This window comes from Phoenix dactylifera, chromosome 1, assembly GCF_051530095.1.
Source record: "Phoenix dactylifera cultivar Ajwa chromosome 1, Ajwa_hap1_PhDact_Kaust_v1.1, whole genome shotgun sequence".
In the NCBI taxonomy this organism is placed as follows: Eukaryota; Viridiplantae; Streptophyta; class Magnoliopsida; order Arecales; family Arecaceae; genus Phoenix; species Phoenix dactylifera.
The window spans coordinates 53,354,277-53,370,377 of NC_143190.1; the positions used below are offsets into that span (position 1 = coordinate 53,354,277).

General features: G+C 41.3%; 1 protein-coding gene across 5 annotated transcripts in view; it reads left to right on the forward strand.

Moving 5' to 3' along the window:
* Positions 1-16,101, forward strand: part of LOC103706867 (transcriptional regulator family protein) — a 22,519-nt gene continuing 6,418 nt past the window's right edge. For 4 of the 5 annotated variants that reach the window (XR_001879433.5, XR_015970094.2, XR_016396533.1 and 1 more), the window contains exons 1-4: positions 19-606; positions 843-903; positions 13,387-13,643; positions 14,842-15,052. Coding sequence is in view for 2 of the 5 variants with exons in the window: in XM_008791124.6 (XP_008789346.5) it covers positions 160-606; positions 843-903; positions 13,387-13,643; positions 14,842-15,052 (976 nt within the window). In the remaining 3 variants the exon portion in view is untranslated. Of the gene's footprint in view, positions 607-842; positions 904-13,386; positions 13,644-14,841; positions 15,053-16,101 lie in introns of all 5 variants that reach the window. The other variant, XM_008791122.6, reaches the window with a different exon arrangement.

Sequence of the window (16,101 nt, forward strand, 5' to 3'; positions counted from 1 at the left end):
AATCTGCTGCCTTGCAAGATTTGCACTCTTTGGATCAGATCGCATCCATATCGTTTTCCAGAACCCGCCGCGTTTCTCTTCTTGTCGCCCATCCGCCGCCCGCCCTCCGTCTACCCCCACAAGGTCCTGTAGAAACCCCGCGATCTCGAAGCAGCGATCATGGCGGCGGAGGCCGGAGGCATCGCTCTTCTCTCCATGTACAACGATGAGGAGGAGGACGACGACGAACAGGAGCCCGAGGCCCACGCCGGAGCCGGCGGCCGCGCCGACGCCGACGGTGGATCGAAGAACAACGGTATCTCCCCGCCCTCGTATCCTGCCATAGAGAGCTCTTCTCCCTCCCTAGGCGCTCGATCTCCTTTCTTTCCCGACGAAGGCGCGGATTACAAAACCCTAAAGAGCCCTGTCGCCCGGAGTCCTACGCCGCCGCCGTTCCGTCTGTTTCAGCAGTCTTCGCCCTTTCCCTTGACTTCTCCTTCTCCGCCTCCGCCGGTGCCGCCGCCGACTTCTTTTTCCGATCCTGTGGGTGCGCAGAGGATGAGGAGAGGGTCGCTGGTCATAGTGGATTACGCCCACGATGAGAACGCCTTGTCTCCCGAACCAGAGGTAATCTTGGTTCGGTTCTTGATTTGTTTGTTTATAAGGCAAGATTTTGATAATTTGGGGATATTGAGGTTCTTATTGCAATCTTACTGCAGTTGCCTCGGGGACTGGGCAGAAATAGTTGGTTTTTTTTTTCTTCTGATGGATTTGATTTCTTCTTTGAAATTTTTTAGTTGTGGTGGATTCATTATATTGTCGATTGCAGCTTCCTGATAATTGAAAACTGTGGGATGTGGCAGGAGGGAGAGATACTGAGCAGTGGCCGTGTTGTGATGGGCGCAGAGCTTCAGGTTTCCAATGGTGAACCCTTGCTTTATCTTTTCCACACTTAAATATGCCTCTTTGTTTGTAAATTATCAAAAACCATTTTTGAAAGAGATGAATTGGATAAATTTTCTGTGCATGATGAGCTTTGCACAACTGAAATTAGCTATATGAGCATTCAGTTGAATATCATCGCATCATAAATATACCATAAAATCATTCAGTCTGTATCTGTTTTTTTAGTGGAACTGCAAAATTTATCTTTATTGCTCTCCTAGAAGTGAAAAGTTACCATCAATAAGTGAATTTTACTACAGGAAATTATGATGCTGTTGTATATAAGGTTTCTTTTGTGGTATTTGATGTAAGTGTTTGAATTTTGACTATGAAACAAGGAACTGATTGCGAACCTCAAGTGAGGCTGTAATCAGTGAAGTTTCAGAAATCCTTGCCAATATCTTCATTAAGTATGAAATAACAGATAATATTTATGTCAGTGAGGACAAGATTGTTATGTCAAGTTACCAAAACTCATTGCAAATATATTTGATCCAATTAAAAAATATAAAAAAGTTTATGGTTTTCCAGTGATGAAAGTTTTGGATGCAACAAATGAGTTGTTATATTTGTCCTTTCCTTCTGTGTGGGTAGAGCTAGTTGTCGAGAGTGGAAGGAAGTATGGCTTGCATGTGTCCAAGGAAAGAATTATTTTATTTGTTTGAGGGAATTTGCTCTTTAAGGAGGTGCTCTCCTATTTTTGCACATCTTTGCCTTTCTATGCCCTGTTAATGGGGGTGAAGGCTAGAGTTGAAATAATATGAAATAGTGAGGAGGTAATCTTGGTGGTTATGTCTTGTGGAGTCACTATCTATTAAAACAAGGAAGCAAAGGAGGATGTGGGTTTTGGAATGGGATGCAAGACTTAGGGTAAAGTGTTGGAATTATTATGCCATATTATTCTGATATACCATGGGTTCAATGTTGGTTATGAGGGTTGCAATTAGTAAAATGGAAAATGGGTTGTAAAGCAAGGAGGATCCATGTTTTGGAATAGAGTTACTGTACTATATCTTTCTAGTATCACATGAATACAAGTACTTGCATTACTCACACCTCATGGGGAAGGCGTAATTTGTTGTGTGCATAATGCTATAGTTCATGACTTCATGCATTTGCATATTATCTTTTTCTAAGATAGACTTAGGGTTGGAAATAGGTTGGGCTCGAGCCAGGCTACCTCTTGCTTGAACCTGGCTCAAATTTTATGAAAGCTCTAGCCTAAACTCGGAACCTAGTTTGGCCCAAAACCCAAATGGGCTTGATCAAAGACATCAACTCTACTCCCCACACTTGGTGGATATGACGAGGACTTGAGAAGTTCTTGATCCTTGAGGGCTCGTTTGGTTCGCGGGAAGCATTTTCCCTTATAGGAATATGATTTCTGGAAAACAAATTCCTAGGAAGAGGATGCCTAGGAAAATACTTTTGGCATGTTTGATTGACCATGGAAAAGTGACAAATTTTCAAAGTGTTTATGTTTGGTTGGCCATCCACTTTCCTGGAAAAGTTATGTATAATTCCTATTATGCCCTTAATAAAAATTAGGTCTTTAATGCCTCTTTAATGCTTCTTTAATGCTGAAGGGTCTTTTTGAAAAAAAATAAAAATGGAGTGATTTCTGCCTCATGGGAAAGTAACTTTCCCATATTTCTCATGGGAAAGACTTTTCCATGAAATGTGGGAATCGTATTCCCATGGGAATACAACTTTTTCGTCTCTCTCCTTTGAAAACTCCAACCAAACAAGAGGCATCTCATTACTTTTCCGTTGACCACACTTTCCCCCCTTCTTTTCCCGCGAACCAAACGAACCCTGAGTGGTTGCTTGAGAGAATGGATCATGGAACGAGGGATGGGTCGTCAATAGGAGATATAGCGGTGGAGGGATTTGGAATGACAGTGGATGTGATGGGAAGGGGGGTTTGTTGGGGTGTTAGTCCTTGACACTGTCCATAGTAGAGGGAAGGTAGATGTGTTGAAATTGATGGTTGAGAAGGCAATGTTGTATTGGCGCTGTGCGGAAGCTTGTGGATCCCTGATATCCGCTAACCTAGGGCGTCCCCTAGGGCGTCAGGCCGTGTGGGGAAAGAAGGAAGAAGAGATGAAGAATCACAATCACAAACTAGGGTTTTCGTGGAGAAGAAGAGGAAGAGAAGAGAGAACGTGGGAGAAAGTTTTTTGGCGGCTCTTATTTCTCCAGGAAATAATACAAGTGATAACCCTAAAACTGATTACATCAAGCCTTTATATAGGCTCTCAATTTTAGTCTAATCCCAAGCCAATTCAATCTCCCCCTAAGCCACATTAGAAAGCACTCAACCCAAGTCCATGACTTACATGCTCTCGTCCCTTGAGTCTAAACCTAGCCCAAGAATGACTTAAACCCTTAGGAACATAAATCATGAAATTCCTAAGCCAGTCAAAGACCAAAAATTTTCGTCATTGACTGAATGGCACGCCTGGCACGGCGTTGGAGTCGAACCCTGCAGATTAGAGGTCGACCCCAGTACTTCAGGGGTCGACCCCTCATAGACAGGGGTCGACCACTTCCTGAGACGACAGAAAACAGCTCTCTGTCCTCTCCTTGTGACTTAGGGGTCGACCCCTTCCTGAGACGACAGAAAACAGCTCTCTGTCCTCTCCTTGTGACTTCCTGGGGTCGACCCTTCATTGGGGTCGACCCATGAAGAGCTGGGGTCGACCCCAGCTTTCCATGAGTCGACTCCAGCCTTGCAGAAACTGAATTTTGAGCTGGTTTTTTTTGGATGCGCCACATATGAGCCTACAATCTCCACCTTGGCGCTCCAAAGCCTCTGCAAGCTTCTCCTGGTCCATCAATCCCATCAACGTCACACACCTAGGGAAGCCATCCCTTGGAAGAGTCTTGGTCAGTGCATCTGCCAGGTTCTCCTTCGTATGAACTTTGGCTAGCTCCACTTCACGTTCTTCCACCAACTCCCTAATCCTATGGTACCTGATGTCAATATGTTTGGTCTTCGCATGATAGACCGAGTTTTGAACCAAACATAATGCACTCTGACTATCACAATGCACCCTGACAGCCTCCTGTGCAAATTTCATTTCCAATGCCAATCCTTTCAACCATAGAGCTTCCTTGGCAGCTTCTGTGATTGCAGTATACTCCGCTTCCGTTGTAAACAATGCCGTGATTGGTTGCAAGCTTGATCTCCATGACACTGGACCTTCGTTCAAACAAAACACATAATCTGTGGTAGAACGCCGTGTGTTCATGTCTCCTCCATAATCAGCATCCACAAAACCAATCATCCAGCTCTGGTTCTCCTTGGTCATGTTGGAATTCTTCTCCTTGCTACCTTCTTGTCCATAGCAAATATCAACTCCAACTGTGCCCACCAAGTATCTAAAAACACCTTTCAGTGCTCTCCAATGCTCCTTGCCAGGGTTAGCCATGAACCTGCTGACTTTGCTAAGTGCATGTGCAAGATCTGGTCTACAACAGACCATGGCATACATCAAACTCCCAACTTCTGAAGCATATGGAATGCTTTTCATCTTCTCAGCTTCCACCTCAGCCTGTGGTAACATTGTCTTCGAAAGACTGACATGACCGGCTATTGGTAATGCCGCCGGTTTCGCTCCATCCATGTCATATCTCCGCAATACCTTTTTGATGTAACCTCCCTGAGATAAATGCAGCACCTTCTTGGTTCTATCCCTGAGAATCTCCATGCCTAGAATCTTCGTGGCCGGACCTAAATCCTTCATCTCAAATTTTCGAGATAAGGCTACCTTTAAGTCTTCCACAATTTCTCTACTCTTGCAAGCAATCAGCATGTTATCTACATACAAGAGTAGATATAATCTAGACTTATCCTCAAGAGTCTTCACATAGACACAAGGGTCATACTCACATTTGGTCATGCCAATGCTCCTCACATATGTGTCGAACTGCAAGTACCATTGCCTTGATGATTGCTTCAACCCATAGAGTGATCTCCGCAGCAAACAGACCTTTCCTTCTGACCCTGGCTCACCAAACCCCTTTGGCTGCTTCATATAATTCTTCTCCTCCAAATTTTCATGGAGGAAGGCTGTTTTAACATCCATTTGCTCCAACTCCAAATCCTGGATGGCAACAATGCTCAACAGCATCCGAATAGAAGTATGTCGAACAACTGGGGAGAATACTTCATTATAATCAATGCCCTCCTTCTGGGAGTATTTCTTAGCCACTAACCTGGCCTTGTATCTGATGCCTTCTCTATCTGAAAGTCCTTCCTTGCATTGGAACACCCACTTGCATCCAATGGGCTTCTTTCCACTTGGCAACTACACCAATCGTCAAGTTTGATTTTTCTGAAGAGACTGCATCTCCTCTGCCATAGCTTGGACCCACCTATCGCTATCCTGGCATGCCAATGCCTCCTCATAAGTCTCCGGGTCTCCATTCACAGCAACCAATGCATAAGACATGGTTTCGCCGAAACCATATCTCTCCGGCTGCATCACAATCCGCTTAGACTTGTGTAGTGCGACTCCGATGCTTCTGCTGGGATCTTGTTCCTCCCTTTGCACATCTCGTCTCCGAGTTAGCATCTCGCTCCTCTCCACATGTGGAGGCACCTCTGACTGGTGCTCCACCTGAATTTCATGTCCTTCTGGTGCACCTGCAAAAGGTAAAACTGAATAAGAAGTTAGCTGTCCAACCCTGTCCGGTTGGTTCTCCCCCGTTCTTCTTTCACCCGTTGCATCTTTAGGACTGAATTTTCATCAAAGACCACATCCCTACTGATAGTAGTCTTCTTCTTCAAGGGATCCCATAGCCGATAACCCTTGACTCCACGCGGATATCCTATGAACACCATCTTTCGTGACTTGGCATCCAACTTGCTCCGCTCACTGGGATCAATGTGCACAAATGTCATGCACCCAAATACTCTAAGATGGCCAACGTCCACCTTCTTTCCAGACTATAGCTCCTCTGGAATCCTCCCATCTAGCTTTGTATGAGGAGATCGATTCACCAAGTAGCAGGCTGTGTCTACTGTGTCCACCCAAAACACCTTGGGAAGCCCTGCCTACAATCTCATACATCTAGCTTTCTCCATAAGAGTCCTGTTCATCCTTTCGGTCACCCCATTCTGTTGAGGAGTCTTCCTCACTGGAAATTTTCTCTTGATCCCATAATCTTCGCAAAATTTCAGAAACTCCTTATTTGTGAATTCGCCACCATTGTCGGACCGCACACACTTCACGCAGCATTCCTTCTCTTTCTCTACCTCTGCCCTTCAGGTTTTTAACTTAGAGAAGACTTCTGACTTTTTTCTCAAGAAGTACACCCAAATTCTCCTTGAAAAGTCATCAATAAGGGTTAGAAAATACGTTGCCCCATTTCTGGCTGTGACCAGGGCCGGTCCCCAAACATCCGTGTGCACTAGCTCCAGAGGACCACCGCTGCGTGTAGTACTGATAGCAAAGTTCACCCCGTGTTGCTTTCCCAACTGGCAAGGCTCACACACCTCTGGAACTCCTCCATCCAGATCTGATATCAGTCCATCTTTGCTCAGCATCTTCATACCACGATCTCGCATGTGGCCCAAGCGGTAATGCCACAAACGATATGCTTCCTGCTGGCCCTGTGCCACTGCTGCTGTTTCGGATCTCCCACACACAACGGATCCTTCCATCCTGTACAAATTATTCTCCAACCTCCTCCCCTTCATCACAACTATAGCTCCTGTGGATATATTCAAAATACCACTCCTGGAACGGCAACTAAAGCTGTAACCGTTCTTCTCCAAGTAGCCAAGTGACACTAGATTCTTTTTCAGATCCGGGACGTGCTTTATATTGGTAAGAGTCCGCACCATCTCATCAAACATCCTCACCTTGATGGTCCTAATGCCGGCCACCTTGCAAGGATGATCATCTCCTAATGTCACACTCCCCTGATCGATTTTGGTGTATGTAGTAAACCAAGACCGATTTGGTGTGTAGTGATGAGAGCAGGTTGAATCCATTGTCCAGATATCCGTGTTGTTCCTACGATCATCCGAAACTACCAAAAGGTCATCCTCCACCTTGAGATCAGCCACAACACTGATTGAATCCTTGCCATTCTTCTCTCCCTGAAGCTTCTTCCAAAGCGGACAATTCCGCTTCAAGTGTCCTGCTTTATTGCACTTGTAGCATCTGAACTTTTTCTTGCCTTTCTTGGACTTTGATCGTCCCCTTTGCTTGCTCCATTCCTTCCCTCTCCCAGGCCTTTTCTCCGACAGTAAGACCTTCCCGAGGTACTCCATCCTTTGTCAATCTTTCTATTTGCTCATTGGACCTTAGCATAGAAATTATGTCTTCATAATTCAGCGTCTCCTTCCCATACAGCAAAGTAGTAATCAAAGGATCATAAGAACCTGGCAGCGAGCAAAGCAAGAGTAGAGATCTATCCTCCTCTTCCATCTTCACCCTAAGGGTCTGCAAGTCATTGCAAACATAGTCAAACCTCTGAATATGAAGAACAATATCTCCACCTTCATGCATCTGAAGGCTGTACAATTGTTTCTTCAACATCAACTTGTTGCACATATTCTTCCCCATATACATGGTATGCAACTTTGTCCATAATCCTTTGGGTGTCTTCTCCTCTAGGACGCTATACAAGGCTGAATCTGCCAAGCATCCTCTGATGGCAGCGCAAGCCCTTTTCTCCAAAGAAAACCATTCCTTATCTGTCATACCCTCCGGCTTGTCCTCCAAGGCTGAATCCAGATAGTTCTGCACCAAGAGATCCTCCACCCGGACCGTCCACATAGAGAAGCTTTCCTTTTCATTAAACTTCTCATTTCCTTCTTCATGTTATTGTTCATGGTTGGCCAGACCACAATTACAAATAAACACAAATCTGATTTGAGAAATCACCTTGAAGGGAGATAAGCGGACTGCTTTCCTCTTGATGCCTTTCCTTCATTTCTTCTTTTCTACGCCAAAACCTCGCTCTGATACCAATTATTGGCGCTGTGCAGAAGCTTGTGGATCTCTGATATCCGCTAACCTAGGGCGTCATGCCGCATGGGGAAAGAAGGAAGAAGAGATGAAGAATCACAATCACAAACTAGGATTTTCATGGAGAAGAAGAGGAAGAGAAGAGAGAACGTGGGAGAAAGTTTTCTGGCGGCTCTTATTTCTCTAGGAAATAATATAAGTGATAACCCTAAAACTGATTACATCAAGCTTTTATATAGGCTCTCAATTTTAGTTTAATCCCAAGCCAACTCAATCTCCCCCTAAGCCACATTAGAAAGCACTCAACCCAAGTTCATGACTTACATGCTCTCTTTCCTTGAGTCTAAACCTAGCCCAAGAATGACTTAGACCCTTAGGAACATAAATCATGAAGTTCCTAAGCCAGTCAAAGAATAAAAATTTCCGTCATTGACTGAATGGCACGCCTGGCACGGCGTTGGAGTCGACCCCTGCAGATCGGGGGTCGATCCCTCACAGACAGGGGTCGACCCCTCCTTCACTGGGGTCGACCCCTTCCTGAGACGACAGAAAACAGCTCTCTGTCGTCTCCCTGTGACTTCCTGGGGTCGACCCTTCCTTCACTAGGGTCGACCCCAGCTCTTCATGGGTCGACCCCAGCTTTCCATGAGTCGACCCCAGCCTTGCAGAAACTGAATTTTGAGCTGGTTTTCCTTTGGATGCGCCACATATGAGCCTACATGTTGCATGGATAGATTTCCAGGTGTTTGATTTGACAAGAGAGAAGGGAGATATGGAGATACACATGATAAAATACAATTCTAACTAAATTATATATTTATAAATTATTGTTTGAAAATTAGAAAATATTGAAAAGATGTTGTTTGTTAAGATCTTTCAATATGCATGTTTTTCATTCATACATCCCAATTAACTTGAGAACATAAGAAAAGTATTATTTTACAAAATTATTTTAATACCTACATTCTTGATCAATCTCTAAAAAGAACAAACGTTCACTCCTAATATCAACTCTCTTCCAACCTTAAAAATGGCTATAAAAAAACTTCATAAGTATCCTAAGTGCTCGATGCGTATCTGACTCGAGCACGTATCGAAGGGGAAGGAGGGGTCTTTTGAGCAAGGCTCTTTATCATCAGCAATAGAGACAGAGTTGTTGGGATCATTGGAGGGTATGAGGAGGATGGGCGACTTGACATTGGGGTGTTGATGGTGGGATGACTTCGATGGTGTTGGAGGCGCTAGAGAGTATAGAGAATAGGCAAGATGTGAAAACGGAGTGGTAGTAAAAGAGAGGTATAAGAGGAATTGTAGCTGGGAATTAGTGTCCAGGGAATAGTTTTTTGGCCATCTATCATCATTTGATGGATGACTAAATTAAAGGAAAAAATATTTCCTTGTATTCATTTATAACTTTTTAGCTTTCGGTTGGGTGAAGGCTATGCTCGAACCTAGCCCTAAACTCTTTTGGGCTTTGGGTTTGAGGCTCGAGCCAGACTCAAACTTCCCCTGCCCAGCACAAAGCCAACACGACGTGACAAGCTTTGAGCTGGCCTAAGCTTATTACTATCCCTAGACAAGCCTCATACCCAAAGCAAGCTATAAACCAAGTGTTATCCATAGAATGCAGGCTAAAACTCCAAGTTAGAAGAAAGGATGGACACCACATGCAGGAGCTGACCAAAGCATAAGCAAGAACCTTAACGCTGAAATTTGCATGATGACATGAATTTTTAACACCCAAAATACTGAGAGTATGGCGTAACTAACTTTTAGAACAAAATGACAAACAATGAAAAATTCGTAAAGGTGATTTTTGAAGAAATAGGTATCGTGAATGTGGTAATGAAGATGATGATGACTTAGGATCAACAAGCAGGAGGCCGGAAAGTGGAAGAGGGGCTTAAAGGTGTCCACAAAGTTGACGAAGGGACCCACTAAAAGAAGGATGATTTATCATGAAAAATAGCGCAAGAGTCCAGATTTTAAATCACATGGGATGGGGGGTGTCTCAGTTTATCTGTGGAATGGGATGCCCCACTATCCCACCTCATCTTGGCGATAGTTCCAATCAAGAGTCGAGTAGATACCCTCCGTCTCTCTCCCCTTCTTCTTTCCATATCTTTCCTTTTTTTTTTCGTTATTTCCTTTCTTCCTTCTTTCCACCCTTTTTCCTTACCTTCCTTTCTTTCCTTTTTCGTCTTCCTCTTTCTTTTTCTTATTCCTTCCTTTGCTTCATTCTTTCTTTCCTTTTTCTTCTTATCTCTCTCCTTTTCTTCCTTCTTTCCTTCCTTTCATTCCTTTTCTTCTCCCTTCCTTTCTCTCCTTTCTCTTTTCCTTTTCTTCATCCTTCGTTCCTTCCTTTTTTTCCTTTTTTCTTCTTCTTTTCCTGCATGGACAAGTTTCGGAGTCCTAACCATGTCCCAGTCCTGTTTTCTCATAGGAATGAGCTGGGACGGCCACGACACCCAAAATCCTGTCGGGATGTAAAACCTTGCAAGAATCTGCCTAAAGCTCAATATCTTCTTCTGTAGACAGGTTTGATAAGTTTAAGGTCTAAAATTTTGAAGTTTTAGTTGAACCAAATTCATTTTGTTGAAATGATTGAAATCACTGTGCTTCTGTAATGACAGGCTTTTGTGGACTTTTAGATGGCTTATTTAGATCCATCGTAATCATATTAAACAGATGCATATTTTGGGATAGAATAGGATCTGTTTTGAGTGTTAATATTCTTTCAAATTGTGAAGTTAACTTAAACTATGGACCTAAGATAATTACCAAAAATTTACAAGGTAGCATACCTTACAGGTTGGTATTATACACAAGAGGCTAAATTATCATTGAGGTAACTACCTGAAATCCAATGAAAGTTGGCGTTGAAGTTAAGAAATAAAGATGAGGCATTTACTTGGATTGGAAGGGTTTAAGGTGGAGTTTTATGGTTTACGATGGAGTTTTTTCAATGAAAATAGTAAGTCCAAGCAAAGGGCTAGGAGAATATATCAGAGAAGGAAGAAAGGTCATTTTCAAGGTGCATCATGTAGAATGGGTTCACGAGTCTGATCATATTAATTGATTAACATAGAAAACTACAAGAAGTTTTAGACTTGAGTATCTTTCCATTAATGACTAAAGTTCATCTCATTGGATTCTGGTGATTGTTTGATCAGGTAACGATTTAATCCATTGATGGAAATCTTCCATGTTTGGTCCTTACTAATAGGAAGTCTTTATTAGTACCAAGACCTGATATTTCAAAGGTTCATAAATTTATCTGTTTACCTTCCAGTGTTCCTATTATTCAGTCTTTTTGAATATATAATACCTGGAAAGGCATCAGCACTAATGGTAATTTCGAAGATTTTTTTTTTTTTGATTTGCTTAGAACATTTTATGAAAATTTAACTCCCTTAACCAAAAGATTTGTTGCCTAGATTTATCACCCCAGCTTTATTCTCAATAAGACTTAATTTAACAAACATTTCTGCTCAACCTTGATATATAATTCTTTTGGGACTTTTCAGAGAGCTAGATTTTCCGGATTACTTGTGATCCCCTGGTAGTAAGTCCTTTATTTATGTCCTATGTATTCCAACATATATTTTCTTATCATAAAATTTATTACACTATTCTTCAAATAATCAAATTGTGTTGAATGGATAGGAAGAAGTATTGATTTCTGATAAGCCATTCTGTTGAATCACAAGCTTAAGATTGTTCTTCACCACTTTAGTGTGACATAAAACTTCTTTATGGAGGCTCTTAAGCAATGTTGGATGGGAGTAGGGGGATGATCCCCTACTCCCTTCTCTATTCTGCTAAAGGGCCTTTTTGGATGGGTAGAACAGAGTTATTCCTTGTTATTGCTGTGGGAGGGGCTATCCCTTCAATGTGCATCATAATCCCATTCTAGGTGGGGTGGGTGATCGAATTGGATTATTTCGTGGAATTGGGCAAAAAAAATATTCTGATTTTGCCCTTTCTAGAAAGTCCTCGGACCATTAATATGTCTAGTAGCCTCCATCATTTTCCCCTTTCTCGCCTCCTGCATCTCCCCCTATCGCTCCTCCATCTAAACTTCCCCTCTTGATATCCTTAACCGGTTAATGATCATGGCCAGCGAGCTACTTTACTGTGCTCGACCGTGTTGTTTGGGTTGACCTTGAGATTGATTGGCTCTTCTCTGGCTGTTCATTACCTTGGCAATGGCCTCCCATGTTTTGTTAGCCCCACCTCAGCACCATCTCTATACTCTTCCTGAGCTCCACCTACACGTCATCCCATGCTTCCTCAAAAGTGTAATGTGCCATTCCCTAGTCCGGCACCTCCCTCCATGACATTACCATCACCATGCTTGTCTCTGATAAGGCCTAGACAATCATTCTCTGTCAGCCTATATTGATTTTATGTTCCCCCAAAAGTGGTTGCTTGGTGGGCTTGATTTTTCTCAGTAATTCTCGGATTTGTCTCTTGGTTTTATTTTTGTCACTTGGTTTTATTTTTTGTCATTTTTGTGTTTGACCACCAAATTTGGGATGCCTGTGGGTTTGATGATGGAATTTTGGATGAAAAATGTTTTGGATGCTTGTGCTGATAAACAAATTTCGGTTCTGACTTGTGGTTATTATATAAGGATGCCATAGGATGGCCATATGGTAAACAGACCAACCTTTGGATGTTTTTTCCAGGATTGGCATGCAGCCAGCATTGTTATTCTTTCCTTTTTGGCGCTTGGCATGGCATATGTCTTGTGTAGACTTGATGATGATGCACCTTTTAGTACGTGCCAAACATTAATCATTTTCCATACTTAGCAATTTTTTCATATTTTGTAAATGGCAATTTTGCATAGAGAGAAACACCTCGTCAGGTCAGGGGGATTGGATGTGGGGATTCATGATTTGGAGGGTTTCAAACTTCCGCAAGATGGAGCCTCTAATCCATTTTCCAACAACCAAAGAGGGTTAATTTTGTCCGTACAACATAAAAATCCCTTTATTCCCTCAACTTGTTCTGCCAACCAAATAGCATCATGGTAGGATATCCTCTTCCACTAATTCCACCAACAAAATGCAACAAATGCTACCTTAAATCCAATACCTTCTACATTATTTGGATAGCTATTCCTCATTCCCTCAAAATTTATACTGCAACCAAATGCTGCCTTAAGCTTTGAGGATCACTATGAACTAAAAGGTCCAATTTGTCTACTATACACATCAATCCTTTTAAAATAAACCTTTTTTACATTCCAATCATCCATATTGTTTCAAGAAAATGTTTAATAAGTGACATTATAATCTGTCACATCTTTCTTGTATTTTGCATTAATGACCATGATGCTGCCTTAAAGGCTTTAGAGAAATATGTCATTTTAGGTGTTGTCATCTTGATATACTTTTTCTGAATTTTGACAGCAGATGCTTATTGCTCAGTCCTCATTTTTAGTTCTCTGGTTTATTGGTTTTTGTAGGAAACCTTGAGGAGAGGACCCCACCAGGAACTGTTCATATTTTAACACCAAACACCCAACAAGAACCTCCTCAGTCTTCTGACTTACCTGAGCAGTCCAAAAATGAAATCAGTGTGGCAATGGAATTTAGTGTTGCAGAGCCTGAAGTAGCTCCGGTTGAGGAAGCTGCTGCAGATTCTATGGAAATGCAAAAGGATGACCCATTGAACAAGTTCCTTCCTCCACCCGTGACAACAAAATGCACTGAAGAGTTGCAGGTCCTTTTCTTTTTCTGGCAATAATCTCTTAGTTTCTTCAGATTGCTTTTATTTAGGATTTATTTTGCAGTTATATATACAAGAAAAATAGTCTAAAGCAGTTTGATTTTAGAAACTATATTACATTCTAAAATAGTTTTGGATCATAAAGCATTCTATACTCTATGACCTGGATTATATGGGTCTAGTATTTTATAGTTTCTTTGATTTTGTTCTGTATCATGGTGATGTCTATTCTTTTCGGAGATCTCTTATAAAATCGATAATAAAAAAAATGTCAAATAAGTAATACTTGCTTATTGTATTAATATTACATCATGCAACTTTTCATTTGTATAGCTGGTTCTTGATGTGCTCCGTTTTTGTTCCATGTTGCTTAACGTTATATCTTTTCACATATGTGCATTCTTAACATCTTAACATTATGGTTTTCTACTTGCAAGTGATTATAATTTGCAAAGACTATGACACCATCCGTTCGTGCCCTTTAAGTTGCCACCACTCCTTCCTGACGCCATATCTGCACCAAGGCCCTTCATATCTGTTTGCTCTCATCCTCATGTTTATTTGGTAGAGTTGGCAGACTTAGAGAGAGAGTGGTTATTAGAAATCAGATTTTTGGGACTTGATGAGCGTAGATTTCAAAAATCTTCTTTCTCCCTATAATTCACAACAAGGGCTAATCATTTTCAACCTGGACTCACCAACTACTTGAAAGAAACTAATGTTGAGTTACCCTTCTTTTTCTACTGCTAGCTTGTTATTTTTTTGAATACAAAGGTTTTCATTTTACAGGATCATGATCTGTTGTTCAATCTATCTCTGGTTGCCAAAACAAACAGCAGTAAAATGGAAGTGGTGGAAAAAGCAACTGTCAAGAGCATATCTTTGAAATTGATAGTCTTCTCATAGTTATCATTATGAATGTTTGTATATATGTTCTAGACATCCATATAGTGCTAACTTTTCATGTCTTCTTCGAAGTTCTTGAAATGATTACTATTTTATGCCCTATGTTTTAGAAAAGGCTCTTTCACAAAAACCTTTCTGTCGATCAAGGTCGAAGGATAAAGTAAATACAATGCTACAATACTTTATGCATTATTTACAGAATCTTCTCCTTGTCTGTAACCTATTGCTGATAACATTTTTTAGTTTCATCCCTTATTTCTCATTTTCGCTCTCTTTTTTTCTGCAGTTATTTCAGGAAAAGATAAACAAGTTTCTTGCATATAAGAGGGCTGGGAAAAGTTTCAATGCTGATTTGCGTAATAGAAAGGATTACCGAAATCCTGACTTCTTGCAGCATGCTGTGAGATATCAAGATATAGATCAGATAGGGACTTGCTTGAGTAAAGATGTGTTTGACCCTCATGGGTATGACAAAAGCGACTACTATGATGAAATAGGTCAATAACAGTTCCTTTGTCTATCCTTTGATTTAAGATGAAGTTCTTACGCATTTTCTGAAGCCTGTGATTAAGTGATTGAGTATTTTATGTTGTTCTTAGTGTTTTTTGATGTGCATATAGTATTTGCAAGTATTTGATACCTGACCAAACAAACTTCTATTCCTAGGGTGTCAAATATAGTCATTACATTCGTTATAAACTTTTTCTTTGTTATAATTTTGAAATGTTGATAACTAGAACAGATAACTATGGTGTCAGATATAGGATTTGAGATAATTTTTAAGTAGGCTATTGATCCACATATTTCCTACTGTTAGCTAACTGATTCGTCTTTACCAAAAAAAAAAAAAAAAAACTCCTGGATGATTTTGATCTATTTTATGAATGTGGCATTGGGTGATGAGTTTATTCTAGCAGGTTAGGAGATATGCAGTTAACTACTTGAATAGATATGGCCTTCAAATAAAATATGAAAAATGAGAGTGGAAACATATGGGAAATATCATAAAATTTTAGGAGTAATAAAAGTCAGGAAAAATACATGGGAAACACTAGGGTAATATGTGATTCTTTAGAATTTTGTCATATGTTAATCACTTGTATAACATGCTGAAGTGCGAACTGCAATTTTAGCTCGATAACTGGCAAGAAGGACAAAATGTTCAACAAGAGAAAAAAGTCTTCTTTTGTTTCCGTTGAATTATTCAGCGAGACCAAACTGTTGGCAAAAACAGTCGAGAAAGAAGTGACCTAAGTCATGGTTGAGAGTATGGCATGACAATGATGGGAGGGGATGAGACAATCTATGATAAAGTGGCATGAAGCTAGTGGAGGTGGAGAAGTGGGCCAACTTTCAGCAGGGATGACAAAAATTGGATGTAGGGATTCTATGCCTCAGGTTAAGAAAAGGGATATCCAAAGGAAACCGAGTATTCATGCCTGACCCTTCTTGTGTTAAACTTGGATACAGAAAAGAGGCCCAGGGGGATTTGGTTGGCTATATAAGTAGCTCCACTGACTCACTACATTGATGCGGAGTCATTTCT